Source organism: Dermochelys coriacea, chromosome 10, assembly GCF_009764565.3.
Source record: "Dermochelys coriacea isolate rDerCor1 chromosome 10, rDerCor1.pri.v4, whole genome shotgun sequence".
NCBI classification, from domain to species: Eukaryota; Metazoa; Chordata; order Testudines; family Dermochelyidae; genus Dermochelys; species Dermochelys coriacea.
Genome location: NC_050077.1, coordinates 45,240,281 through 45,268,277, shown reverse-complemented (window position 1 = coordinate 45,268,277; position 27,997 = coordinate 45,240,281). Strand labels below are relative to the sequence as shown.

At 45.5% G+C, this 27,997-nt stretch overlaps 1 protein-coding gene across 8 annotated transcripts in view; it reads left to right on the top strand.

The window, feature by feature from the left end:
• CSNK1G1 (casein kinase 1 gamma 1) overlaps positions 1-27,997 on the top strand; it is a 251,007-nt gene that overhangs the window by 71,789 nt on the left and 151,221 nt on the right. For 7 of the 8 annotated variants that reach the window (XR_006274914.1, XR_006274913.1, XM_038418853.2 and 4 more), the window contains exon 2: positions 23,530-23,927. Coding sequence is in view for 5 of the 8 variants with exons in the window: in XM_038418853.2 (XP_038274781.1) it covers positions 23,750-23,927 (178 nt within the window). In the remaining 3 variants the exon portion in view is untranslated. Of the gene's footprint in view, positions 1-23,529; positions 23,928-27,997 lie in introns of those variants that run through there. The other variant, XM_043494461.1, reaches the window with a different exon arrangement.

Sequence of the window (27,997 nt, the reverse complement as noted above, 5' to 3'; positions counted from 1 at the left end):
TACAAACTGTTGCCTGCACAGCCTTAAGGACTCTCGGGCGACTTTGAAGTCTTTGGGGATCCACAACCCTGCACCTCAATCTTTTAAGCCTCAGCCCCCATCCTGCTTCTACTCTGGGCCTCCTAGGCAAGACTCATCAAGGAGATGGGGCAAAAATAATAGGAGGCGCCCGCCACAGTCCTTCCCAGACCCCTCCCTTTGTGAATCTACTCTTCCCCCTTCTACCGTACTTGGTCCCAGAACAGATCCGATCGTTGGGTCCTCAGCACGGTAGGGGTGTGATATTCTATCCAATTCTGTTCCCTCCCACCCCCGTTCCCCGTCCCTCTTCAGGGACCCTTCTCACGAGCAACTCCTCTTCTAGGAGGTGCAATCGATCCTCACTCCAGGGGCAATAAAGGAGGTTCCTCAGGAGTTCAGGGGCAAGGGGTTCTACTCCCACTATTTCCTCATTCCCCAAGGCCAAAGGTGGGCTCCAGCCTGTCCTGGATCTGTGAGATCTCAACACATTCATAAGGAAGGAGAAGTTTTGCATGATCTCTCTGGCTGCCATCTTTCCTTCCCCAGATCCAGTGGTCTGGTACGCTGCCCTTGACTTGAAAGATGCGTCCATATATCTATTGTCCCCGCCCATAGATGATTCCTGAGATTTGTGGTCAGTGGCCAGCACTATCAGTTCAGGGTACTCCCGTTCAGGTTCTCTGTGACCCCCCCCCCCCCCCCCAGGTATTCACCAAGTGTATTGCGGTCATGGCAGCCTTCCTCCACAAACATCAGGTGCAAGTATTCCTGTACCTAGACCACTAGCTCATTGAGGCCCAGTCCCAAGCACGGGCCTCCGAGCATGTGTCCCTAGCCCGGGCCACATTCCGCAGGCTGGGCCTCATATTAAGCATGCCCAAATCCACACTGGCCCCGATGCAGAGAATAGAATTCATAGGAGTTCTCTTGGACTCCACAAAGGCCAGAGCATTCCTGCCAGAGCTATGCTTCCAAGCACTCATGGACATTATCGAAAACCTTCACTGGTTTCCCACAACCATGGCCAGAAATTGCACAAAACTATTGGGGCATGTGACAGCCTGCACATATGTGGTCCAGCATACCAGGTTACACCTTCGGCCCCTCCAGGCGTGGTTGGCACAGGTGCACAGGCCAGGCAGGGACACACTGGACGTGATAGTTACCCTCCCCTCTCAAGACCCTCCACTGGTGGCTGCAACCACAAGTTATTTGGGCCAAACCCTTTGCCAAACCCCATCCTATGCTATCCCTAGTCACAGATGCCTCAGCACTTAGCTGGGGAGTGCACCTGGGCAATATCAGAACCCAAGGCCTTTGGTCCCATACGGAACTATTACTGCATAGCAATGTAAGGGAGCTGAGGGCGGTTAGTCTGGCATGCCAAGCATTCCAGGTCCACCTGCAGGGCACGTGTGTTAGTGCTGACGGACAACACTGCATCGATGTTCTATATAAACAAACAGGGTGGTGCTTGCTCCTCTCCCCTGTGCCAGGAAGCACGTGAGCTGTAAGATTTTTGCATCGCCTACTCAATTCACCTAGAGGTGTCGCACCTTCCAGGGGTGCAAAATGAGCTAGCCGATGGCCTCAGCCGCTCGTTTCATGGTCACAAATGGTCCCTCAGTCCGGACATCATGCACTCGATTTTCCGGAAATGGGGCTCTCCCCACATAGACCTGTTCGCAACACGGAGCAACAGGAAGTTCCAGCGGTTCTGCTCCTTCCTGAATCACAGCCAGGCTCCATCGCGGATGCCTTTCGTGGTTGGGTCACCTGCTGTACACGTTTCCGCCCTTCCCTCTCATACACAAAGTCCTCCTCAAGATTCGCCGGGACAGGGCTTCCTTGATCCTCGAGCGCCAGCGTGGCCCCTCCAGTGCTAGTTCACCATGCTGTTGACACTCCCAGTGGACAGACCAGTGATGCTTCCTGTATGCCCGACCCTCATCACACAGGACCACTGCCATCTGCAATACCCCAATCTGGAGTCCCTCCACCTCACGGCGTGGAAACTCCATGGCTGAACCCTCTTGAGCTTTAGTGTTCGGACCCAGTGAGGGAGGTCCTGCTGGGAAGTAGGACCATAAGAACATAAGAATGGCCATACCGGGTCAGACCAAAGAGCCATCCAGCCCAGTATCCTGTCTACCGACAGTGGCCAATGCCAGGTGCCCCAGAGGGAGTGAACCTAACGGGGTAATGATCAAGTGATCTCTCTCCTGCCACCCATCTCCACTCTGACAAACAGAGGCTAGGGACACCATTCCTTACCCATCCTGGCTAATAGCCATGAATGGACTTAACCTCCATGAATTTATCCAATTCTCTTTTAAACCCTGTTATAGTCCCTAGCCTTCACAACCTCCTCAGGCAAGGAGTTCCACAGATTGACTGTGCACTGAGTGAAGAACAACAGCTATTTTATTTGTTTTAAACCTGCTACCCATTAATTTCATTTGGTGGCCCCTAGTTCGTTTATTATGGGAACAAATAAATAACTTTTCCTTATTCACTTTCTCCACACCACTCATGATTTTATATACCTCTATCATATCCCCGCCCTTAGTCTCCTCTTTTCCAAGCTGAAAAGTCCTAGCCTCTTTAAGCTCTCCTCATATGGGACCCATTCCAAACCCCTAATCATTTTAGTTGCCCTTTTCTGAACCTTTTCTAATGCCAGTATATCTTTTTTGAGATGAGGGGACCATATCTGTACACAGTATTCAAAATGTGGGCGTACCATGAATTTATATAAGGGCAATAAGATATTCTCTATCCCTTTTTAAATGATTCCTAACATCCCGTTTGCTTTTTTTGACTGCCGCTGCACACTGCATGGATGTCTTCAGAGAGCTATCCACGATGACTACAAGATCTCTCTCCTGATTAGTTGTAGCTAAATTAGCCCCCATCATATTGTAAGTATAGTTGGGGTTATTTTTTCCAATGTGCATTACTTTACATTTATCCATATTACATTTCATTTGCCATTTTGTTGCCCAATCACTTAGTTTTGTGAGATCTTTTTGAAGTTTTTCAGTCTGCTTTGATCTTAACTATCTTGAGCAGTTTAGTATCATCTGCAGACTTTGCCACCTCACTGTTTACCCCTTTTTCCAAATCATTTATTAATAAGTAGAATAGGATTGGTTCTAGGACTGACCCTTGAGGAACACCACTAGTTACCCCTCTCCATTCTGAAAATTTAGCATTTATTCCTATCCTTTGTTCCCTGTTTTTTTAACCAGTTCTCAATCCATTAAAGGATCTTCCCTCTTCCCATGACAACTTAATTTATGTAAGAGCCTTTGGTGAGGCACCTTGTCAAAGGCTTTCTGGAAATCTAAGTACATCATGTCCACTGGATCCCCCTTGTCCACATGTTTGTTGACCCCCCTCAAAGAACTCTAATAGATTAGTAAGACATGATCTCCCTTTACAGAAACCATGTTGACTTTTGCGCAACAATTTATGCTCTTCTATGTGTCTGACAATTTTATTCTTTACTATTGTTTCAACTAATTTGCCCGGTACTGATGTTAGACTTACCAGTCTGTAATTGTCAGGATCACCTCAAGAGCCCTTCTTAAACATTGGTGTTACATTAGTTATCTTCCAGTCATTGGGTACAGTAGCTGATTCAAAGGACAGGTTACAAACCATAGTTAATAGTTCTGAAATTTCACATTTGAGTTCTTTCAGAACTCTTGTGCGAATGCCATCTCGTCCAGGTGACTTGTTATTGTTTCTCAATTAATTCCAAAACCACCTCTAGTGACACTTCAATCTGTGATAATTCCTCAGATTTATCACCTACAAAAGACTGCTCGGGTTTGGGAATCTCCCTAAAATCCTCAGCCATGAAGAGTGAAGCAAAGAATTCATTTAGTTTCTCCACGATGACTTTATCATCTTTAAGGGCTCCCTTTTGTATCTCGATCGTCCAGGGGTCCCACTGGTTGTTTAGCAGGCTTCCTGCTTCTGATGTACTTAAAAAAAAAAAATGTTATTACCTTTTGAGTTTTCGGCTAGCTGTTCTTCAAACTCCTCTTTGGCTTTTCTTATTATATTTTTACATTTAATTTGGCAGTGTTTATGCTCCTTTCTATTTACCTCACTAGGATTTGACTTGCACTTTTTAAAAGATGCCTTTTTATCTCAAAAAGAAAAGCAGTACTTGTGGCACCTTAGAGACTAACAAATTTATTAGAGCATAAGCTTTCGTGAGCTACAGCTCACTTCATCGGATGCATTTGGTGGAAAAAACAGAGGAGAGATTTATATACACACACACAGAGAACATGAAACAATGGGTTTATCATACACACTGTAAGGAGAGTGATCACTTAAGATAAGCCATCACCAGCAGCTGGGGGGGAAAGGAGGAAAACCTTTCATGGTGACAAGCAAGGTAGGCTAATTCCAGCAGTTAACAAGAATATCAGAGGACCAGTGGGGGGTGGGGTGGGGGGGAGAAATAACATGGAGAAATAGTTTTACTTTGTGTAATGACTCATCCATTCCCAGTCTCTATTCAAGCCTAAGTTAATTGTATCCAGTTTGCAAATTAATTCCAATTCAGCAGTCTCTCCTTGGAGTCTGTTTTTGAAGCTTTTTTGTTGAAGGATAGCCACTCTTAGGTCTGTGATCGAGTGACCAGAGAGATTGAAGTGTTCTCCAACTGGTTTTTGAATGTTATAATTCTTGACGTCTGATTTGTGTCCATTCATTCTTTTACGTAGAGACTGTCCAGTTTGGCCAATGTACATGGCAGAGGGGCATTGCTGGCACATGATGGCATATATCACATTGGTAGATGCACAGGTGAAGGAGCCTCTGATAGTGTGGCTGATGTGATTAGGCCCTATGATGGTATCCCCTGAATAGGTATGTGGACAGAGTTGGCAACGGGCTTTGTTGCAAGGATAGGTTCTTGGGTTAGTGGTTCTGTTGTGTGGTTGCTGGTGAGTATTTGCTTCAGATTGGGGGGCTGTCTGTAAGCAAGGACTAGCCTGTCTCCCAAGATCTGTGAGAGTGATGGGTCGTCCTTCAGGATAGGTTGTAGATCCTTGATGATGCATTGGAGAGGTTTTAGTTGGGGGCTGAAGGTGATGGCTAGTGGCGTTCTGTTATTTTCTTTGTTGGGCCTGTCCTGTAGTAGGTGACTTCTGGGTACTCTACTGGCTCTGTCAATTTCTACATAGTGCTTCCTCCGACGTGCACGAGCTGAAATTGTGGAAAAGCAGCATCGCTTACCCCATAACCTCAGCCATGCAGAACACAGTGCCATCCACAGCCTCAGAAACAACTCTGACATCATAATCAAAAAGGCTGACAAAGGAGGTGCTGTCATCATGAATAGGTCGGAGTATGAACAAGAGGCTACTAGGCAGCTCTCCAACACCACTTTCTACAAGCCATTACCCTCTGATCCCACTGAGAGTTACCAAAAGAAACTACAGCATTTGCTCAAGAAACTCCCTGAAAGAGCACAAGAACAAATCGGCACAGACACACCCCTAGAACCCCGACCTGGGGTATTCTATCTGCTACCCAAGATCCATAAACCTGGAAATCCTGGACGCCCCATCATCTCAGGCATTGGCACCCTGACAGCAGGATTGTCTGGCTATGTAGACTCCCTCCTCAGGCCCTTCGTTACCAGCACTCCCAGCTATCTTCGAGACACCACTGACTTCCTGAGGAAACTACAGTCCATTGGTGATCTTCCTAAAAACACCATCCTAGCCACTATGGATGTAGAAGCCCTCTACACCAACATTCCACACAAAGATGGACTACAAGCTGTCAGGAACAGTATCCCCGATACTGTCACGGCTAACCTGGTGGCTGAACTTTGTGACTTTGTCCTCACCCATAACTATTTCACATTTGGGGACAATGTATACCTTCAAATCAGCGGCACTGCGATGGGTACCCGCATGGCCCCACAGTATGCCAACATTTTTATGGCTGACTTAGAACAACGCTTCCTCAGCTCTCGTCCCCTAATGCCCCTACTCTACTTGCGCTACATTGATGACATCTTTATCATCTGGACCCATGGAAAAGAAGCCCTTGAGGAATTCCACCATGATTTCAACAATTTCCATCCCACCATCAACCTCAGCCTGGACCAGTCCACACAAGAGATCCACTTCCTGGACACTACGGTGCTAATAAGCGATGGTCTCATAAACACCACCCTATATCGGAAACCTACTGACCGCTATTCCTACCTACATGCCTCTAGCTTTCATCTAGATCATACCACTCGATCCATTGTCTACAGCCAAGCGCTACGATATAACCGCATTTGCTCCTACCCCTTAGACAGAGACAAACACCTACAAGATCTCTATCATGCATTCTTACAACTACAATACCCACCTGCTGAAGTGAAGAAACAGATTGACAGAGCCAGAAGAGTACCCAGAAGTCACCTACTACAGGACAGGCCCAACAAAGAAAATAACAGAACGCCACGAGCCATCACCTTTAGCCTCCAACTAAAACCTCTCCAACGCATCATCAAGGATCTACAACCTATCCTGAAGGACAACCCATCACTCTCACAGATCTTGGGAGACAGGCCAGTCCTTGCTTACAGACAGCCCCCCAATCTGAAGCAAATACTCACCAGCAACCACACAACAGAACCACTAACCCAGGAACCTATCCTTGCAACAAAGCCCGTTGCCAACTCTGTCCACATATCTATTCAGGGGATACTATCATAGGGCCTAATCACATCAGCAACACTATCAGAGGCTCGTTCACCTGCGTATCTACCAATGTGATATATGCCATCATGTGCCAGCAATGCCCCTCTGCCATGTACATTGGCCAAACTGGACAGTCTCTACGTAAAAGAATGAATGGACACAAATCAGACATCAAGAATTATAACATTCAAAAACCAGTTGGAGAACACTTCAATTTCTCTGGTCACTCGATCACAGACCTAAGAGTGGCTATCCTTCAACAAAAAAGCTTCAAAAACAGACTCCAAGGAGAGACTGCTGAATTGGAATTAATTTGCAAACTGGATACAATTAACTTAGGCTCGAATAGAGACTGGGAATGGATGAGTCATTACACAAAGTAAAACTATTTCCCCATGTTGTTTCTCCCCCCCACTCCACCCCCCACTGTTCCTCTGATATTCTTGTTAACTGCTGGAATTAGCCTACCTTGCTTGTCACCATGAAAGGTTTTCCTCCTTTCCCCCCCAGCTGCTGGTGATGGCTTATCTTAAGTGATCACTCTCCTTACAGTGTGTATGATAAACCCATTGTTTCATGTTCTCTGTGTGTGTATATAAATCTCTCCTCTGTTTTTTCCACCAAATGCATCCGATGAAGTGAGCTGTAGCTCACGAAAGCTTATGCTCTAATAAATTTGTTAGTCTCTAAGGTGCCACAAGTACTGCTTTTCTTTTTGCGAATACAGACTAACACGGCTGCTACTCTGAAACTTTTTATCTCACTGCTTCTTTCACATGCTTAAGCCACAGTGGCTCTTATTTAGTTCTTTTACTGTGGTTTTTTTTTTTTAATTTTGGGGTATACATTTAAGTTGAGCCTCTATTGTAGTGTCTTTGAAAAGTGTCCATGCAGCTTTGTGGAGGTGCGGCCAGGCGGCTCTGCGTGCTTCCCCATCTACAGGCACTGCCCCTGCAGCTCCCATTGGAGCACGCAGGAGCCGGAGCAGGGCCATGTGTGCTGTGTGGTGTGGCCCCAGACCCTGCGCCCCAGCTGGAGTGGGACCAAGCCTGAATCCAGTGCCCCAGCCAGGCCCCCAACACGGCACACCGGCCGGAGTGGAGCTGAGCCGTGCAATGTAGCTTGTGGGCTGTCATGAAACGGCTCGCTGGCTGGATCCCGCCCGTGGGCCATAGTTTGCCCACCCTTGGGTTAGCAATATCATCTCTTAGGGTATACTTTGCTGCCATTTCGGGCACCCAGGGGCAATGGTTGGGCTGTCTCTCCCCAGCAGCCGCAGCCCTGTAGCTGGGGAAAGTTGCCTCTTTGGCTGGCTGCCGCAGCCCTGCACATCTCAAATTCTCTCAAACCCCCCCCCCTTTTCGCCCTACTGCCCCCTCTCACCTACCTCCTATTCCTACCAACGCCACCACCTCCCCTTACACATGCGTCTTGTCCAGGTTCCAGGCACCTAATTAGTGGAGCTATGCCTGCATGGCTTCAGTAATTAGGTGGATGGCCCTTCATTATCTTGTGTGTGGCCACCCAGGCGCATACCCTAGAGGGAACTATCCGCGGACCACCTGAATAGAGCTCGCAGGTCCCCGTACCACAGTTTGAGAATGTCTGGGCTGAACTATGTATCCCAGGATGCACTGCCTCCACATCCAAAAAGGAGATCATGGTGCATCATGGGAGATTTAGATTGAGTGCCTCATGGTCCCATTTACCCCCACCCCCCATGACGCATTGTGATAGTATTTCCAAATAAAAAATATTTCAGTTTTTGGCAAAAACTATTTTGGTTCTTGTTGGTGTGGGTTTTTTTTGGGGGGGAAAAATAAATCCAATTTCTCTGGGGAGTTGGGGAATGGTGTTTTCAACAAGCTCTATTTTTGACACTGCTGAGAAGAGTGTCTTGGAAGGGATTGCTAGATGGAGTGTAGCAGCTTAGATGACATTGGATGTAAAAATCTGTGTGTGTGTGTGTGTGTGTGTGTGTGTGTGTAAATGATTCTGCACCTCCATTACCCCAGGCTGACCTCACTGGTATTCACTATTATAACAACTGCTTGGCTTCCGTCTTGACTTGTCATACCCATTAAGAGTTGGCAGAATCCATTAGCTTCCTTTTAGTTCTTCTCTCTAACACTCCTTAGTTATGTATAAGCATTTTCTGGAGGACATAGAAAAAACAGTGGAGGAAGTCCAGAATCCAGGGGTAACAGCTCTAGTGCAATCTTCTGGTCCTTTTGCTGATCACTCTGAGATGAGTATGTCAGATTTCAAGGTGACTGTACTTCTTTTCCCTCTCTGGTCCACTAAAGGCATACACTTTAGGCTTCTGGCTCCCAGCTATCACCTCTCTTGGGCTGAGATTTGTGTCTGACTCCTCCCAGGTATTTTAAGGCCGCACAGCTCCTTGCCTTATACTGTGATATCCCCAGCAAACCAGATGCCTAAAAAGACAGTGCCTGTGCTTTGCTGTCTCTCCAAGGGATATAAGCAGCAAATGGCTCACAGTTAAATTAACTCACAGCTCTTTCTAAAAAAAGAAAAGGAGTACTTGTGGCACCTTAGAGACTAACAAATTTATTAGAGCATAAGCTTTCGTGAGCTACAGCTCACGAAAGCTTATGCTCTAATAAATTTGTTAGTCTCTAAGGTGCCACAAGTACTCCTTTTCTTTTTGTGAATACAGACTAACACGGCTGCTACTCTGAAACCAGCTTTTTCTAAGCAAGCACATTTATCCTCAAGGTAAAAGGATTACAGAAAAAGCATTAAAACAATAAAAGAACCTGCACACCTGTTGAAAAGCTTAGTGGAGGTCACCCCCAATTCCAGCCTAGGTTTCTGATGGGTTTTAGTTCTTCAAAACCCATAACTGGGTTTTCCTTATTGCTGCAAGATTTGGAGGGCTTACACCATTTCCAAGGATTTTTTTGCGGTAATGGATTTTGTCTTGGAAGCACTCCCAAGACCAGAAGCCCATAAAAAGTTGTTCATGTGTTCATTTTCAGAAAATTCTTGTCATTTTCCTTTTCACTTAATCTCCAAAGATGTCTATTGGGACAAGATAGGTGCTTGTGCTGACCTAAAACAATGCACTCATCTTTTTTTCTAAATGCTTGAGATGCTATGAAATGTAGGGAGTCTCCTGTTTATAGATCCATACTTCATCCTGAAGTTTCCTTCTGAAATGTCAGGAGAACTCATGAGCTGATCAGACCATTTTGGCTGGTTCAGTCACAGCCTTATTCTCTAAACATTAACATTTTGGCTCCAGGCTCTGGGTTTCTGATTGCCTGTATGTTGGTCATCTATGGATGTGGTCAGTGGGACCTCCTTTCTAAATCTGACATGGAGGAGGGGGTTTCTGGTTAAAGTGATGATGCCAGAAGTTTCAAACTAATCAGATGCTCATAACTATCCTTTTAAAAAATGAGCCAAGCTTTTGGGGAAGTTTTGGATCAAGATCTTTAGGGCTTTCAGGTTAAGAATGCCTTTCCAGGACAATGTAAGTTTTTTCAGCAGTTCCTTCCTGGCATTGCTCAGGTTTTCAGTTACAACAGCACCCCCGCCCCCCAAGTCTTGGTACAAGATAAGATTCTGGAGATTCCCCAAAGTAACAGGCTGAAGATGACTGAGTCCATCAGACTGTCTAGTGATTGCTTAAATGCTAGGGGAGCAAGAGAGTGGGGAGGGGAGATAATTATTTCACTTCTGTCAGTAGATCATAGAGGACTGCTGGTATCCTCTGCTCTTCTCAGGACAATTGTTATCTTCCAGGTTCCCACAGATTTCACCCAAAAAATGGAGAAGCGGTGAACAGTGTTTTCTGGACATCAGGCTGTCTTGGAAGTGCCAGCGCAGGTGTGCATTACAAGGGTTTACTCTATGCTATTTATCATGCTGTAGACGTATGTCTGTCACTACAGCAGTAAATCTTTGCTGACTGTACAGAACACATAGTACTGCTTGGTTGCCTTGCATACCTTTTGTCTAGTTCAGGATAGGTGTGGCAGCAGTGTCTGACATTGCCGTTAGGATGAAGGTGGTCCCATTTGCGACTTAGTCCTCCATCCTTAGTGATGGAGGCAGGGGAATGGTTTTAGTTTTTGAGTCCTGTGTTTTTGGGAATAATATATAGGGTATTGGAGGTGTGTGTTTCATTGCTAGCTAAGCTTTAAGCTTTATTTTTAACCAGTGTCCCTTTATTAGATGATTTGTTTCCATGTTGTGATTGGGTTTTGACTGAAAGCTTCTCACGCTGTTGCCGAAGTGAAGAATGTTACCTTAATGTGTTGAGTGAATTGTACTGAGTCATGATAAAAGTCAAGCATCCTCTAGATGCTGACCTGCTTAAACTTGAGTAATTTTTTCACTAGTTATCTTGAGTGGGTGGTGAGTGGGGAGGGGGGGGAAAGGAAAGAGAAAATCACTTCTAAAGGATTTGTAGCATGGCAGGAAATAAAACTAAAACCTTAGTGTTCTGACTATTGGTCATATCTCTATGTGACTGCCCTCACTACAATCTAGTCTCTTCTCTTCCCTTCCCTTTCCCATTCCTCCTTTTAAAATTGAACAGTGTTTTTCCTTTTAGCTAGCCCGGGGAATCATTCTTGAGGCAAGATTTACAATAAGGGTGAGGTACTAAGTTTTTTCCAGAAAGTGACATGACAATGGAATTGTTGTACTGGAATACAAACTTTGATCCAATCCATTGCCAGTCTGTTTAATTATATTGTACTGGCTTTCATAATGGGGGTATCATTGATTTAACACAACAGTTTTTATCACAAGCTTGAATTTCCTTAGTTGAGCTTCATACCCAACTACTGGGAAAAGAGACTTCTCTTAGAGGAATGATCTAATTTGAATCCTTTTTAATCTTTCCCTGGAGCTAGCAGCAGTGTAGCCTATATCAAATCATTAGTCTCTCTTCTGACACAAATGCTTTAACCTGGAATCATCCCACTATTCCTGAAGCTAAGATGTCCTAAATACATTTCAACTGTAGTGTATTATCACAGCCAGCAAAGTTTATATTCTAAGTTGCAGTCTTTTGGCAGCAACTAGCCTAATACTTTTATTGCTAAAGGCATCTACTTTTGGACATAAGGTTTTGCTGCAAAATACTCTTGTAACTTGTTGAATAGGTGTCTTCAGGTAACAAGACTAAGAATCTTCATAGCATGAGGTTGGGATTGATAAATGGGTATTTCTATGAACTATCAATCTCTTTGAATTGTGGTGCTCCCTCAGATCTTTGTCATCTTTCTTCAATCCTTCTGAATTATTTTAAGCCATCTTGGTGTTTTCACCATCATTCTGATCATGGCTCCCCTTTGTCACATCATATTCAAGCTTATTGTCCTCTTCTTAAGGTTATTTCCTATTTAACTCCTTTGAACCTGACCAAGTTTCCTCACCATTTTTGCTCCACGAACCATGCCATCCTCTGCCATGCAATTTGTCTACTTCTCCTGCAAACGTTTATTTTTCACGCTACCCTTCACACACAGCTGCCTCCTCCAATTTGTCCATAGTCACTGTCCTTCTTTCAGATCCCTTGTTAAGATCCACCTGTACTGTGTTGTGTACAGTAAACTGGCAACTGATAATAGGTAGGATGAGGGACAGTGGGGGCTTTCTGATATTTAATTTAATTTATTTAAATGTCTCCATGCCCAGGTCTACAAACAAGCTAGCCTATGTAACCATGTATTGTTAGTTGTTGTCGTCCTCCTCCTCCTCCATCTCTCCATTCCTCAACTGTAGCTTTACAGTAGTTTTTTTAAATTGGATTGTAAACTCTTTTAGGGTAGGGACCACGTCATCTTGTGTATTACACAATACCTAGGTCTGTCCTGATTTGGGCACTAATTCAGTACAAATGTTTTTGAGAATCTTTAGTGTTACATTTTAAGACCAGAATGTATCAGAGCTGCTCTGTTATATATTAGTTGTGGCAAATTGCTGGTACGATTATGATGGGTCCTGCGCTTCCCCTTTTTTGGGGGGGTGAGAGGGGGGGTTCAGGACGCAGTTTCTAGTCCCTGAACTAGGGTATCTACTGTCCCACTAGTAACCCAGAGAAGGGTAATGGAGAGGGAGGGACCCAGGCCCACCTTCTACTCTGGGTCCCAGCCCAGGGGCCCTAAGGATAGTGGTAAACCACTTGAACTAGTGCTTCCTTCCCCTAGGCTACTTCCCTCTCCTGCTCTTCAGCTTGTGGGGCTTCCTGCTCGCTCTCCCTCCACAGGCCGGGTGTCTCTTTACCTAGGGTCTTGGTCTTCTAGCCAGCCATGGCACTTCTCCAAACTCTCTTCTGCTCCAACCCTTTCCCCTGGCTGATTGAAGCAGGGGTTTTTTATCAGGTGACTAGCTTCAGGTGCTCTAATTGGCTTCTAATAGGTTTCTATAGATTAATTAAGCCATTCTTCCCTCTACAGGGAATAAGGCTTCTCCTCATTCTGGGACTTACATATCTGTCCTATATCACTCTCCTGTTGCCTTCTGGCCATGCTGTATCACATAGTCCAGATGCTTTGATATAATTCCTTCAAGCTAACAGATGGAGATAAACTTTAAATTGTTCTATCTTGTATATAACCGGAGTTTGCTCACCATTTGCAGTGATTTCTCTAACAAGTGAAACCTTTACTGTGAGTGTTATTTAAATAAGGCGTCTACTTGTTGCCTGCAGATTAGATTAAAATGTTAACCTATCAGCTATCGGGAATAGATTCCCTCGTGTGTATGACTGAGGGACATGGCAGAATTCTGCCATTGATCATGATCTCTGTCTTTGAGGCACCTGTATGCCTCCTGAAAAATGGTGATTAAAAATAGCAGACATCTCATCCAAGGAAGGAAAAGTATCCCAGGGAGGAGATGACCCTGAGTGGCCTGAAGGTGTCTAATACGAAGGGAAAAGTGCTGGTGGCATGGAAGAGGTGAACCTCTCCATGACCCTCAGGCGTATGCAGCAACAGAAGATCCAGGAGCTGTGCACTAGCTACGCGCCGACGTTCTCAGCCACCCCAGGACTGACTGAACGGGCATACCACTCCATTGACACAGGTAACGCTCACCCAATTAAAGTCCATCCTTACCAGGTGTCTCCTCAAGCTAAAACTGCTATTGAACGGGAGATCCTGGATATGTTACAAATGGGTGTAATCCACCCCTCTGACAGTGCATGGGCATCTCCAGTGGTTCTAGTTCCCAAACCGGATGGGGAGATGCGTTTTTGCGTGAACTGCCGTACGTTTAATGCTGTAACTCGCCCAGACAACTATCCAATGCCACGCACAGGTGAACTATTAGAGAAACTGGGACAGGCTCAGTTCATCTCTACCTTGGACTTAACCAAGGGGTACTGGCAGGTACCGCTAGATGAATCCGCCAAGGAAAGGTCAGCCTTCACCACACATGTCGGACTGTATGAATTTAATGTACTCCCTTTCGGGCTGCGGAATGCACCTGCCACTTCCAAAGACTTGTAGATGGTCTCCTAGTGGGATTAGGAGAATATGTAGTCGCCTACCTTGACAGTGTGGCCATATTTTCGGATTTCTGGGCAGAACACCTGGAACATCTACAAAAAGTCTTTGAGCGCATAAGGGAGGCAGGACTAACAGTTAAGGCTAAGAAGTGTCAAATAGGCCTAAACAGAGTGACTTGCCTTGGACACCAGGTGGGTCAAGGAACTATCAACCCCCTACAGATCAAAGTGGATGCTAGCCAAAAGTGGCCTGTCCCAAAGTCAAAGAAACAGGTTCAATCCTTCTTAGGCTTGGCTGGTTATTACAGACTATTTGTTCCGCAATACAGCCAAATCGCCGCCCCCCTGACAGACCTAATCAAAAAGAAACAGCCAAATGCCGTTCAGTGGACCGAAGAGAGTCAGAAGAACTTTAACCAACTTAAAGCGACACTCATGTTTGACCCTGTACTAAGGGCCCCAGACTTTGACAAACGGTTCCTAGTAACCACATATGTGTCAGAGCGTGGTGTGGGAGCAGTTTTAATGCAGGAAAGATGGGATCAAGAATTCCACCTTGTAGTGTTTCTCAGCAAAAAACTGTCTGAGAGGGAAAGCAACTAGTCAGTCAATGAAAAAGAATGTTACGCCATTGTCTACGCTCTGGAAAAGCTACGCCCATATGTTTGGGGATGGCGTTTCCACCTGCAAACCGACCATGCTGCACTACGGTAGCTTCAAACCGCCACAGGAAATAACAAAAAACTTATTCGGTGGAGTTTAGCTCTCCAAGATTTTGATTTCGACATCCAACACATCTCAGGAGCTTCTAACAAAGTGGCTGATGCACTCTCCTGTGAAAATTTCCCCGAATCAACTGGTTAAAATCGTCCTTGAGATGTGGAAAATATTGTTAGTCTTTATATACTTGGCAGTATATTTAGAGGTGCATGCATCTTATTAACTCTGTTTTTTCCTAGAGCTCCAGGAAGAAATACCAGCCAGCGTTTCACCCTAGCTGTGATTTGGGGGGCGTGCCATAAATATAAAGGGAAGGGTAAACACCTTTAAAATCCCTCCTGGCCCGAGGAAAAATCCTCTCACCTGTAAAGGGTTAAGAAGCTAGGATGACCTCGCTGGCACCTGACCACAATGACCAATGAGGAGACAAGATACTTTCAAAGCTGGAGGGAGGGAAAAACAAAGGGTCGGTCTGTGTGATGCTTTTGCTGGAGACAGAACAGGAATGGAGTCTTAGAATTTAGTAAGTAATCTAGCTAGATATGCGTTAGATTATGATTTATTTAAATAGCTGAGGAAATAGGCTGTGCTGAATAGAATGGATATTCCTGTCTGTGTCTTTTTGTAACTTAGTTTTGCCTAGAGGGATTCTCTATGTTTTGAATCTAATTACTCTGTAAGGTATTTACCATCCTGATTTTACAGAGGTGATTCTTTTTACCTTTTCTTCTATTAAAATTCTTTTTTTAAGAAATTGAATGCTTTTTTCATTAAGATCCAAGGGGTTGGGTCTGTGGTCACCTATGCAAATTGGTGATTTTTGTGAAACCTTCCCCGGGCATGGGGGTGCAAGGTTTTGGTGAGGATTTTGGGGGGAAGAAGTTTCCAAACAACGCTTTCCCAGTAAACCCAGTCAAACGTTTGGTGGTGGCAGTGGAAGTACAAGGGCAAAGGGTAAAATAGTTTGTACCTTGGGGAAGTTTTAACCTAAGCTGGTAAAAGTAAGCTTAGGAGGTTTTCCTGCAGGTCCCCACATCTGTACCCTAGAGTTCAGAGTGGGGAAGGAACCTTGACAGTTCTCATCAAGAAATGAGCAACAAAATCTGAAGCTCCTATGTTGTATTTACTGAACTAATCCAAGGAAGACCGCAGCCAAGTAGTGATAATTCAGAGCGTCCCTCTCCTTGGGAGTGGGATGGGAGGGGACAGGATGATGTATTGAAAGTCTCAGCAGTGGAACTCTTCCCAAACAGCAAGAGATGATCCCATACAGTCCTTGTTCTTGTCAGGTTTTTATATTAGAATAAAATGCTCATAAGTTAGGACCTTGTACAGTTCTCAGAGTTGGGGGCTGCAATACAAACTTAGGTTTTCATCCCAAAGGCAACTTCAGCTTTCATCAGGAAGACAGACTCCATTATCTGATCTCAATTTAGGCAATGCAATTTGTGCACTGATGCCATATTCCTACAATTACTTACAGGTTGGGTACATCTGAGCTTTCCAACTTCTGTCCACACTTTGTTTCCAGGAGCCTGGTTTAATCATTCAAGATGTACTCAAATTCTATGGTGCTAAGTTCCTAAATAGAAGATAGAGGTAACATTTTCTAAAGCTCATAAGTCAGTGAGATGCTTTGGAAACTTACTCAGGGATACCATTTTAATTAAACCTCACCTTCTGTTCTGAACTGTAAGAATAAAGTTTGGGAATTGATGATGCAGCTTCATCAGCCGCTTTTCTAGAAATGATACTAGTGGGTGTCGACATTAATCATTCTATTGTCAGAAAGCCTTTGTCAGATTATTTAGCAGTGATTTCTATTAATTCAAGCCATTTAGTTAAACTTCGCTATTCATTAGATTCTAAAACCACCTTTCAGTGCAACATTTATGGATACTAGAATTAATACATGGTGACTAAGTTGGATGAACAGATTTTTCTGTGAGCATAGAAAAGATTTATTTTTGTACCTGTTAGAAATTATTGAATTTTTTAAAGATGTGTGCAGCAGTGAAGCTTGTGTGTAGAAAAGCATGCATGTCTTTAAACTTACCATTGCCTAAAATCACTCCTCTTCCCTACTGCCCTCTGAGTTTGTAGTAGTGAGCCTCCTCCTAATTGAGAGATGAAAGGATTTGCTTTAGTCCAGGGGTCGGCAACCTTTCAGAAGTGGTGTGCTGAGTCTTCATTTATTCGCTTTAATTTAAGGTTTCATGTGCCGGTAATGCATTTTAACGTTTTTTAGAAGGTCTCTCTAGAAGTCTATATATTATACAACTAAACTATTGTATTGTAAAATAAACAAGGTTTTCAAAATGTTTAAGAAGCTTCATTTAAAATTAAATTAAAAGGTTGATCTTGCGCCGCCAGCCTGCTCAGCCCGCTGCTGGTCTGGGGTTCCGTTCACCTAGGCTGGCAGGGGGCTGAGAGGGGCCTGCGGCCGGGACTCTGGCTGGCAAAGGGCCAGCAGCCAGAAACCCAGACGGGCAGTGGGCTGAGCGGCTCATCCTGCTGCTCAGGGGTTCCATCCGCTGGCTCTTGCCAGCCAGGATCCCGGCTCAGCCCGCTGCCAGTCTGGGGTCCTGGCCCTGCCCACATACAGTGGGTACCTACCTTATTCCTGGTTCTGGCCATTCTCTTCCTCTCTCTGCACTGAGCTGAGGGTGGGAGTGCACTGAGCACAAGGCTGGGGGTGAAGGAGCAGGCTGGGGGTTGGGGTATAGGGTCTGGCCAGGAGCTAGAATGAGGGAAGGGGCTCAGGGTTGGGGAGGGAGGTTTGGGTGTGGAGCGCTTATCTGGGTAGCTCCCGTTTGGCAGGAGGGGTGTAGATGGGAATGTGGGGTGGGGGGGAGCGCAGGAACTCCTGTTTGGTGCTCAGAATGGGGGTGGGGATGTGGGGGTGCATGGGGTTTGGGGGGGCTGGATATGTGGGGGGGATGCAAGAGTCAGGGCAGAGGGCTGGGGGCATTTGAGGGGGGTGCAGGTGTCAGGGCTTGAGGTGTGGGGGGCCTGGGTATGTGTGGGGGTGCCAGAGTCAGGGCTGGGGTTATGGGGGGTGAAGGAGTCAAGCAGAGGGCTGGGTGTGTGTGGGGGGGGTCAGGGCAGAGGGCGTGGTCTGGGATTGTGGGGTGCTCATGGCAGGGGGCTGGAGGGGATATGTCCCGCTTCTTCTCTGCCTCCTCTGGGAGCAGCGAGCATGCTGACTTCCCCTCCCCTCCCTTCCCCCTTGTAAGGGCTGGCCGGGAAGGGGGAGGAGGAGGAGGGGCAGGAACCCAGCAAGCTGCAGGAAGAGGCAGGGGAGCTGGCAGGACCAAGCTCCTGCCCCCCGCACCTGTGGGAGGGGATGGGGAGCAGAGAAGAGCGGGGCGGCCCGGATTTTTAATGGCACGCTGCTGCCTGCCGGGACTCTGGCAGGCACCAGCATGCCATTAAAAATGGGCTTATGTGCAGTCTTTGGCATGCGTGCCATATGTTGCCGACCCCTGCTTTAGTCCATTGCTTCTGGCTTCCATAGGGCCTGCTGTTGAGCAGCATGGTATGTGTCTTCCTATCCACCGCATGAGCCCTCTGTCTCAATGCTTGCAGCTTTGAGAGTAAGGATATGTTTACACTATAAGCACTACAGTGGTGCTGCTGTAGTTATAGACACTACGCTGACTGGGGTTTTTCTATGGCTGTAGTAAATCCACCCCCTTGAGAGGTAGTAGCTAGGTTGTATAGGAGAAGTCTTCTCTTGACCTAGCTGCATCTACAGTGGGGATTAGATCAGCCTACCTGTGTCTCACGGGATGTGAAATTTTTCACAACCCTGAGCAAACTGTTCCATGAGTAGGGGACAGGAACAGCAGCATCTGTAGACAACAGTGGAGCAGGGGCCGAGGGGCATCCCTCCATTGGAGGAGTTACCAGGCTGGTCCCAGCTGCCCGCCCTCCCCGCCCATGCAGCACGATCAGTCTGTTCTCTCCAACTGTTGCCCAAGCTTCTTCTCAACCCTGCTAGCAGATGGCAGGTCTGGTGGGTGGGAGGTATCAGCACAGTGCCCCATGAATAAGGCGCCCTGGTTGGTAGCTTAGCCCACCCACCCCTAAGGCCAGCCATGCTTACAAATGCCTATCAGAACACATGGTGTACGGCATCCAGTGCACTAAATGCTCCAATAGCAATTGCATGGGTGAAACCAGACAGTCACTTTGCTATTTTCACACAGGAAAATAAGACGAAAAACACCCTATCACTTGTGGGTGAACACTTTTCACAAAGCAGTCAGTCCATATCTGACCTGCAAGTCCTCATCCTCACAGGAAACCTGCACAACACTTTCAAAAGATGAGCCTGGAAGCTTAGATTTGTAACTTTGCTAGAGACTAAAATTCATGGACTGAATGGACACACTGATTTATGGCTTATTACAACAATTTATAACCCACTCACAACCCCTTCAGCTGCTTTCCCCTTTGACTGTGGAGGGGTGTTTACAGGCCACTTCACCTTGAAGGGTCACTGGAAATGTGTTAACTACTTTGCTAAACGATCTGTTCCACTTTGCGTTTAGCTGTTGCACCAGTGTTTCCCACACCTGAAGAAGAGCTCTGTGTAGCTTGAAAGCTTGTCTCTCTCACCAACAGAAGTTGGTCCAGTAAAAGATGTTATCTCACCCACCTTCTCTCTAAGGTCTGGGGTGGGGGTTCAAACTAAGATATGCAACTTCAGCTAAGTCCAAGTATTTTAGTTCGACTTACCTGGCCATCCTCATGGTGGTGAGTCGACCGCGGCGGCTCCCCTGTCAAGGTGGAGTACAGGCATCGATTCGGGGATCGATTTATCGTGTCTAGACGAGACGTGATAAATTGATTCCCCGATAGATCGATTACCACCGATTCAGCAGATAGTGAAGACGTACCCTAAGGAAACACTGACTTTTTCTACAGAACCAAATTTGTATCCCAAGATTTCCAGACACTCCCAGTCTAAAGCTCTGAGCTTAAACTTGAACAATATTTCTGCATGGAAAAGTACTGTCTTGTTATACCTTCAGTACCTATCTTGTTGTAGTAGTGTCCTGCTTTTCTTTCCAGAAGAATCTTACTAACCCACACATTGCTAATAATGCATCAAGTCTCTCCTGTTCTTTCCTTGCAGCACATAGTTCTTCTTTGAGTTGTGTCCCTAGAGGTGCTCTATGGTAGGTGTATCCTTGTCCCTGCACCTCAGATCAGTCTGAGGTTCAGGGATGTGGATATACCTACAGTGGAGCATCTATAGGGCAGAGGTGGACAAATTAGGGCCTCCGGGCAACATCCGGCCTGCGGGACCCTCCTGCCCACCTACTGAGCTCCTGGCCTGGGAGGCTAGTCCCGGGCTCCTCCCCTGCTGTTCCCCCTCTTCTGCAGCCTCTGTGTGCCATGCTCCCGGTGTAGTGTACTAAACTGCTCCACATAGGAATGTGCTACTGGTAGCAGTTAAGGAGAGCAATTTACTACGCTACACCAGCACAACGCTCTGGGTGGCCAGGCAATGCTCTGGGCAGTGCAGCTTTAGCACCGTCAGCTATGGTGCTCCAGGCGGTGCGGTAAGGGGGCAGGGGGGGGTTGGATAGAGGGCAGGGGCGTTCAGGGTGGTGGTCAGGGGGTGGGGGTGTGGATGTGGATGGGGTTGGAGTGTGGGGGGGTTGAATGGGGGCAGGGGTGTGGAGGGGCCCAGTCAGGAAGAAGGGGGGTTGGATGTGGTGGGGGGGGCCGTCAGGGGCTGCGGGGGCGGACAGGGAGCGTGGGGGAGGGGTGGATGGGGCAGAGGTCGGGGGGGGCCGTCGGGGTGAGAAGCAAAGGAGGGAGCAGATAGGGGCCAGGGGCACAGCCTCCCTTAACTGGCCCTCCATACAATTTCTGAAACCTAATGTGGCCCTCAGGCCAAAAAGTTTGCCCGCCCTTGCATAGGGGGACACATCTCAAACCACAGTTACTCAGAAGGCAAGTAACCTTTTCTTCTGTCTCCTAAGGACTAAAATGCTTTAGCCTAATTAGAGCTATTGGGATCAATATAGGGTAATTGGGTCAAATTTAATAATAGAAACATAGGAAGGGACCTTGAAGTCATCAAGTCCAGGCCCCTGTGCTGTGACAGGACCAAGTAACCTAGACCATCCCCAAACATCCAAGATGTTTCTCCAACTTGTTTTTAAACGCTTCTAATGATGGGGTCTCCACAACCTCCATTGGAAGCCTGTTCCAGAGCTTAACAACCTATAGCCCTGGTCTACACTAAGAGTTTAGGTCGAATTTAGCAGCGTTAGATCGGTTTAACCCTGCACCCGTCCAGACGACGAAGCCATTTTTGTCGACTTAAAGGGCTCTTAAAATCAATTTCTGTACTCCTCCCTGACGAGGGGATTAGTGCTGAAATAGACATTGCTGAGTCGAATTTGGGGTAGAGTGAACGCAATTTGATGGTATTGGCCTCTGGGAGCTATCCCGGAGTGCTCCATTGTGACCACTCTGGACAGCCCTTTGAACTCCGATGCACTAACCAGGTACACAGGAAAATCCCTAAGAACTTTTGAATTTCATTTCCTGTTTGGTCAGCATGGCGAACTTAGCAGCACAGCATAGAATGTTTCTACGCTCCTCCTATCATTTCCGTCCCTGAGGTTATTGCAGATTAGAAGGCAAAGAAAATGCACTCATGATGACATGTGTTCCAAGCTCATGCAGTCCTCCCGCACTGATAGGGCACAGCTTAATGCATGGAGGCATTCAGTGGCAGAGGCCAGGAAAGAATTGCTGTGTTTAACAACAAAAGTATCATGCCTCGCTAGCGATCCTGCCCGAGCCAGGTCCCTGTGTCACATGCACTCCGCGCTGTTTCAGCCTTGGGCGGGGGCATGACCGCTTTGTGAGCAGGAAGGCCATAGATACAGACAATGCATTAGGTAGCTTCTGTAGCTAGAGAAAACATTCCTGTGCATTCGGCAAAGTCTGTGGCAAAAAAAGAGAAGCCCCATGACACACGAAACTATTAATAATACACAACCACACATTACATAAAGTATAATAGGGACCATGTGAGGGCTACATTCAAGTTGGGTTTCCGTAGGGTACTGATTATCACGTTCACCTAACATGTGAAAGGTCCCCAATTTGAAACCGGGTGGAAACAGGTCACTGTTCGTTTTTCTGACTCCCCTCCTGCACTTTTAGTCTTGGAACAGACCGCGCTGTGAAATTTTACTTTGAATTATATCAATAATGAGTTAAATAACATGGAAGCTCTCTCTAAGTTATAGTCCCGGGTTCCTTACCCTTTCAGCTGCTCTGATGAATTAACATTTTTGTTAGGGGTCGGGAAAAATGTTCATGACGCCTTTTACAGGAACTAAATGCTATCTAGGACTCTGAAATAATCTTAACGTGGCTCACAGAGTGCAATCCTTCATTCTGGATTTGTCATTCCACAAGCTGAATTGCTCCTTACTTCTGTCCAGGTTTCATGAGCCATGGGAGCAAGGGGAAGGCTGGGGTAGGTGCGACTGAGCGGAACTGCCAGCTGGGAGAGCAGCCTGAGGCAGAAGCCTCCAACTCTCATGATATTCCAGGCAGGACTTCATCTCCATGAGATGAAACTTAAAGAAGAGAATGACCTGGAGTCATTCCCATTCGGTGCTCTAAGAGGAGGATAGCCATGTCTGTCCAGGTGCCCCTCATCGACCTTACTGAGGTCTCCCAAGAGCACCCAGGAGATGTACAACGGCTATCGGTCCTACTGCCATTGTCTGCAAAGATCTGCTGCTGTGTAGCAATACAGTACCATGTCTACCAGGAGACGTACGGTGACGGTGAGCTGAGCGGGCTCCATGCTTGCCATGGTATGACAAGCATGGCAGCACGCTGAGCAGGGCCGGCGGCCGGGACCCTGGAAAAAAATGATTGTCTGCTGTTGCTTTCATGGAGGGAGGGAGGGGGGCCTGACAACATGTACCCAAAACCACCAGCGACAAAGTTTTTGCCCCATCAGGCATTGGAAGCTTAACCCAGAATTCTAATGGGCCGCAGAGACTGCGGGAACTGTGGAATAGCTACCCACAGTGCACTGCTCTTTAAGTTGATGCTAGCCACGGTAGTGAGGACGCACTCCGGCGACTTTATGTGCTTAGTGTGGACGTACGCAATCGATTGAATTCTAAAAATCGACTTCTATAAAATTAACCTAATTTTGTAGTGTAGACATACCCTTTAGAGTTAGAAAGTTTTTCCTAATATCTAACCTAAATAGCCCTTGCTGCAGATTAAGCCCATTACTTCTCATCCTACCTCTGGTGGATATGGAGAACAATTGATCACAGTCATCTTTATAACAGCCCTCAACATATTGGAAGACGGTTATCAGGTCCCCCTCGGTCGTCTTTTCTCAAGATTGAGCACACCTAGTTTTTTTTCAACCTTTCCTCATATGTCAGGTTTTCTAAACCTGTTGTTATTTTTTCCATGTTTGGTTAGCAGTAGGTATTTTCTTAATATGAAATATTAATTGATTTTATTCTTGCAATCTCATATTTCTTTTTTTCTTTTCAGATTCTAAAGATCTGCCTTTACTGAGTTTTCCAGGAGGTAACCAACCACTGTGGAGCTACATTAGGAGTCTGGAGATGGTGCCAAAAGAACTTCATGTTTCTATGACTTGTATTGTTACCTGACTCAGTGATACTTTTGGATATATATTTCTATTCTAAGGAGAAGAGAGCGTACTCACAATTCTGCCAGTTTACTGGCAGAGATTTTGTGTTGAAAGATCATGGACCATTCAAACAGGGAGAAGGATGAAAGGCAGCGGACAACAAAAGGAATGCCAGGGAGGAGTGGGCATGGTTCTCGACCGAGTTCCGCTACATCCTCTGGTGTTCTTATGGTGGGACCCAATTTCAGAGTGGGCAAGAAGATAGGGTGTGGGAACTTCGGAGAGCTCAGACTAGGTAAGAATATAGCTGTCTTAGTGGCTTGCATTACATGAACTTGTATCTCATAATTGGTGTTTAAAATCTTAAGATAGAAAGTAATGAATATTTAAGTACTTTTAAATTTAAATAATTTATTCTGGTGTTAAAGCAACATGATTCCACAAAAGCTGATGCAGGTTGAGTGATAGAAAGGGGTGATTGTCACATGCCACAATTTCCTTGCAACTACAGAGTTGCTTTTTCTGTGACTATTCAGGTTTGTTTGAGTTTTGGAGTGCTTGCACATGAACAAATTCACAGCAAGTGGCAGCTGTGTATGCCCAAAGATGTGAATTCTTGTTTAATATGAAGGCTTATCTCTTGTACACCTTTTAAAATCCATTTTGCCTGTTCTGAAAAGTGTTTTTTATTGAACCTTTGAGCAACACACAAAACTTACTATTAACATGCTTACTCTTGTTACAAGTAAAATTCATCCAAGGCAAAGGACATGTTCAATAAAAGATGTTGTAGTTTTTTGATATCTTTGTATCACTCTCCAAATGGTTTCTCTGTTACTTGGATCCCGAAAGCATAACTTGTTGAAGATTATTCTTGCATCTGTCAGAAGGAAAATGTCTTTTGCTTTTTGTTTTATGGGCCCCTTATGCTTTTGCTTCTGTTAAAGGGGTTGCATCTCTATTTTGTTTTCCTGTATTAGCTGTATGTTAGGTTGCAATATTTTCCGAACAGTTGCGTAACTGTTTGTTGTTCCTGCTTTCTTACTAACTCTGTGAAAGGAGCACTCACAGCCTGTTTGGTTTTCTTCTGGATCAACTAGCTTGTTCTGTTCACAGGACTGAGAATAATCTGAAGGCAGTTGGACCTAGAATGCTGACTTCTGGAGGTCACTTAAAAGTATTGTTTTAAAGCAATGTTGTTGTAGCCTTGTTGGTCCCAGGATATTAGGGGTATTATTAGCATTTCTCTCATCAACAGAAGTTGGGCAAATAAGGTATTACCTCACCCACCTTGTCTCTCTGTTTTAAAGCCAAACATTTACTTATGTGATTAAGATGTTAATGTTGAGATGTTTCCAGCCTCTTTGGAGCCATAGGCATCCATTCCTTACCTTAGAGCATGTGTGGTGACAGTTCTTTTAGCCAAGAAGGCCTGGACGTAGCTCCTCCTGGAACTAGTTGATATCTCTTTTGTGGACTAGAAGGGGTGGTTCATCAGTGCTGTATGCCTCAAGAAGCTGAATAAGTGTCCTCCTTGGCATTTCCCAACTCCTCTCGGTTTGGGACTGGAGGACTGAGCTGCAGCTTGATACCAGAAGTCCCATGTATTGTGCTTATAGATGATGCTGTCTGATTACCAATAGATTACAAAGATTCATAGACTCACTGAAATAATGAAACTCCAGTCTAGTAGAGCATATTGGTGCTGTCCTGGAGAACCGCCACTCAAGTGCAGTGGGAACTTCTCTCTGAGATGTTGAGGACACTTATGATGTGAGCTCTGACAAGTGGTATATATGGTTATATTAAAAGCTGACCTCTTTCCAGATGCGAACCTCAAAGTGATATGCTAATTTCTCAGGCTAACTTCTCCCAAAGAAATTAATTTTCATTCTTGCTTCCTTAGCTTTTTTCAGTGACTTGTTTTCATTTATTTTTAATGCGGATGCCTTTTGAATCTCCAGGCTTAAAATTTGGACAGTTTTTTCCCTTCAGTGGCCTGGCGGAATGATGTGATTTTACATAAGGTTAAGAAATGCACTGTCTCACAAGAAATGGGCTGTGTGAAAGTAGTAGTGTGCATTTATAACTCCTTGTTTAATGGCATGGATCTGAGAATGTTAGTATATAAGCTAGTCTGTGATGCATGGAATTTCTGGATCAGTGGAATAAAATGAAAATACCAAAATAATAAAAATAAAAAGCTAGAATCAGGAATTCAACTTGGGTTCCCATTTGGGGGTAAGCGATGAGGAAAGAACTAACCAGCGCTTTTGTATCAGGAGGGTGATTCTTAAGAGGTGTTTGTAAGAGCTATGTAAACTTGATCTCATGCATAATTTTTTTTTTAAATTAGAAAAAAAAATGACTGGAACCTATAGATAAGTACTGTAGGCATCTAGTTAGTTCAGACATGATTAATCCCAGGGCTTTTCATATCTGTCCGAAGACAAATTCTTTGCTAGAGAGAAGAGAATTTGTGAAGCTAAATTTAGGATTTAGAAAATCATGTTACTATTTATGAGCACCTTAAAACATACTAGTCTAACAATCCCTGCTCCACAGTGTTTACAATATAAATGGGACATGATGCAATAAATGAAGGTCATGGACAGGCAAAAAGTGGGCAATGTGAAGAGGAAAAAGAGAGTGTAACAAGATGATCTAGTGGCTATGTAGTAAGCAGTGTGCAAAACTTGATGGTCCTATTAACATGTTTACTCACTCTTGCTTCTCATTGACACCTCCTGGACACAGTAGTGGAAACCGGCTCCAGCTGACCCTATACTGCACCAATGTCAGTGGAAACAGTAGAGTGTGAACATGCTTAAAGAGGTCAGGTCCCTTCTCTGCTTCTCTTCTGACCCCCATGGGAATGCAGCAGCAGTGGTGCGAACCACCTCCAGGTGGCCCAGCACACACCCAGTCTTTCCTGGAAGCAGGACAGCGGCTGCCATTTACTCTTGAAGATTTGGAAATGAGAAGTGAAGAAAATGACATTTTCTAAAATTTGAAAGTGAGGCTGTGACTGCTGTTCCAGCCCCTCTGCACTGCACAGAAACCACCACTGGTAAGGAGGCTGCCAGAGGAATCCATCTCTTATGGGGAAAGAGCCCTGAGCCTCAGCCTTGCTCCTCCTGCCTTTGCCACCATTTCCTGGTCAGGAGGCCTCTTACAATTATAACTCAGACGTTACTAAATGGTCAGTGCCTTCTCCCCTTTACCTCTTCTCCAAAGCATGTAAGAACAACAGAGTTGACATGGACAACAGAAACAGCTTACTTCAAGGAAACAGATGTCTGATGCTGTTGGTGATGAAATAATACCTTTGACTTGGTGTTGCCCTGGCAGACTTAATTTATGTTGACAGGGCTGTGGATGGAAAAAATCCAAAAACTCAGCTCTTCACTTGCCTCTGTAGGACCCTCACAGGTTCTCTCTGGACCAACACACACAGCTGGTCATGCCCTGGACCTCGTGTTTTGTTTAGTTATCAATATTGACGGCATCACAACCCAGTCACTGCTTTGGGCATGACTTCATTTAAGGCAGAGCTCTACAATCTCCCAGGAAACAAGAAAGGCCCATGATTCTGATTCTACTACCAAGACTAATGGGCATGATCAAATTACAAAGCCTGCTAAAGGACAGTAGCACTGAACATATAGGACAAGGACACAAGGATCCGGTGAACCATCATTGCATTCTAGCCTTTGAAACTCTGACTCCCTAAACAGCCCCTCCCTCCGCATTGTGCAACGGTGACCTCATAGTCTTAGTAGTTTAGTCTAGTTTTAATTAGCTTTTAGGTAGGAGCAGTAGTTTAAAAAAAAAAAAAAACTCTCTGGGAGCAGTTAAGAGAAAAAGTCAAGATTCCTCTAATAAGGTCTCTGAAGAACAGACCTCTAGCCCTCCTGGTAAGGAACCTACCTTGAAGAAGACACAGTTGCTAATGACACTAGCCATTTCAGCATCCATTGGTCTCCAACCTGATACCCACAAGGCTTTTGGTTCCTCAGGTACCGAAAGAATCATTAAGCCTAAGGACTCCAAAATGTTTTACTCCGCTAGGCCATTGGTACTGTCCAGGGAGCAAAGCGGTAAAAATTATTTCTGCTCAGGCCACTGCCACAGTACCAACAACTGGTTTCAGAGTAGCAGCCGTGTTAGTCTGTATTCGCAAAAAGAAAAGGAGTACACCTTAGAGACTAACAAATTTATTAGAGCATAAGCTTTCGTGAGCTACAGCTCACTTCATCGGATGCATTTGGTGGAAAAAGCAGAGGAGAGATTTATATACACACACACACACACACACACACACACACACACACACACACACACACACACACACACACACACACA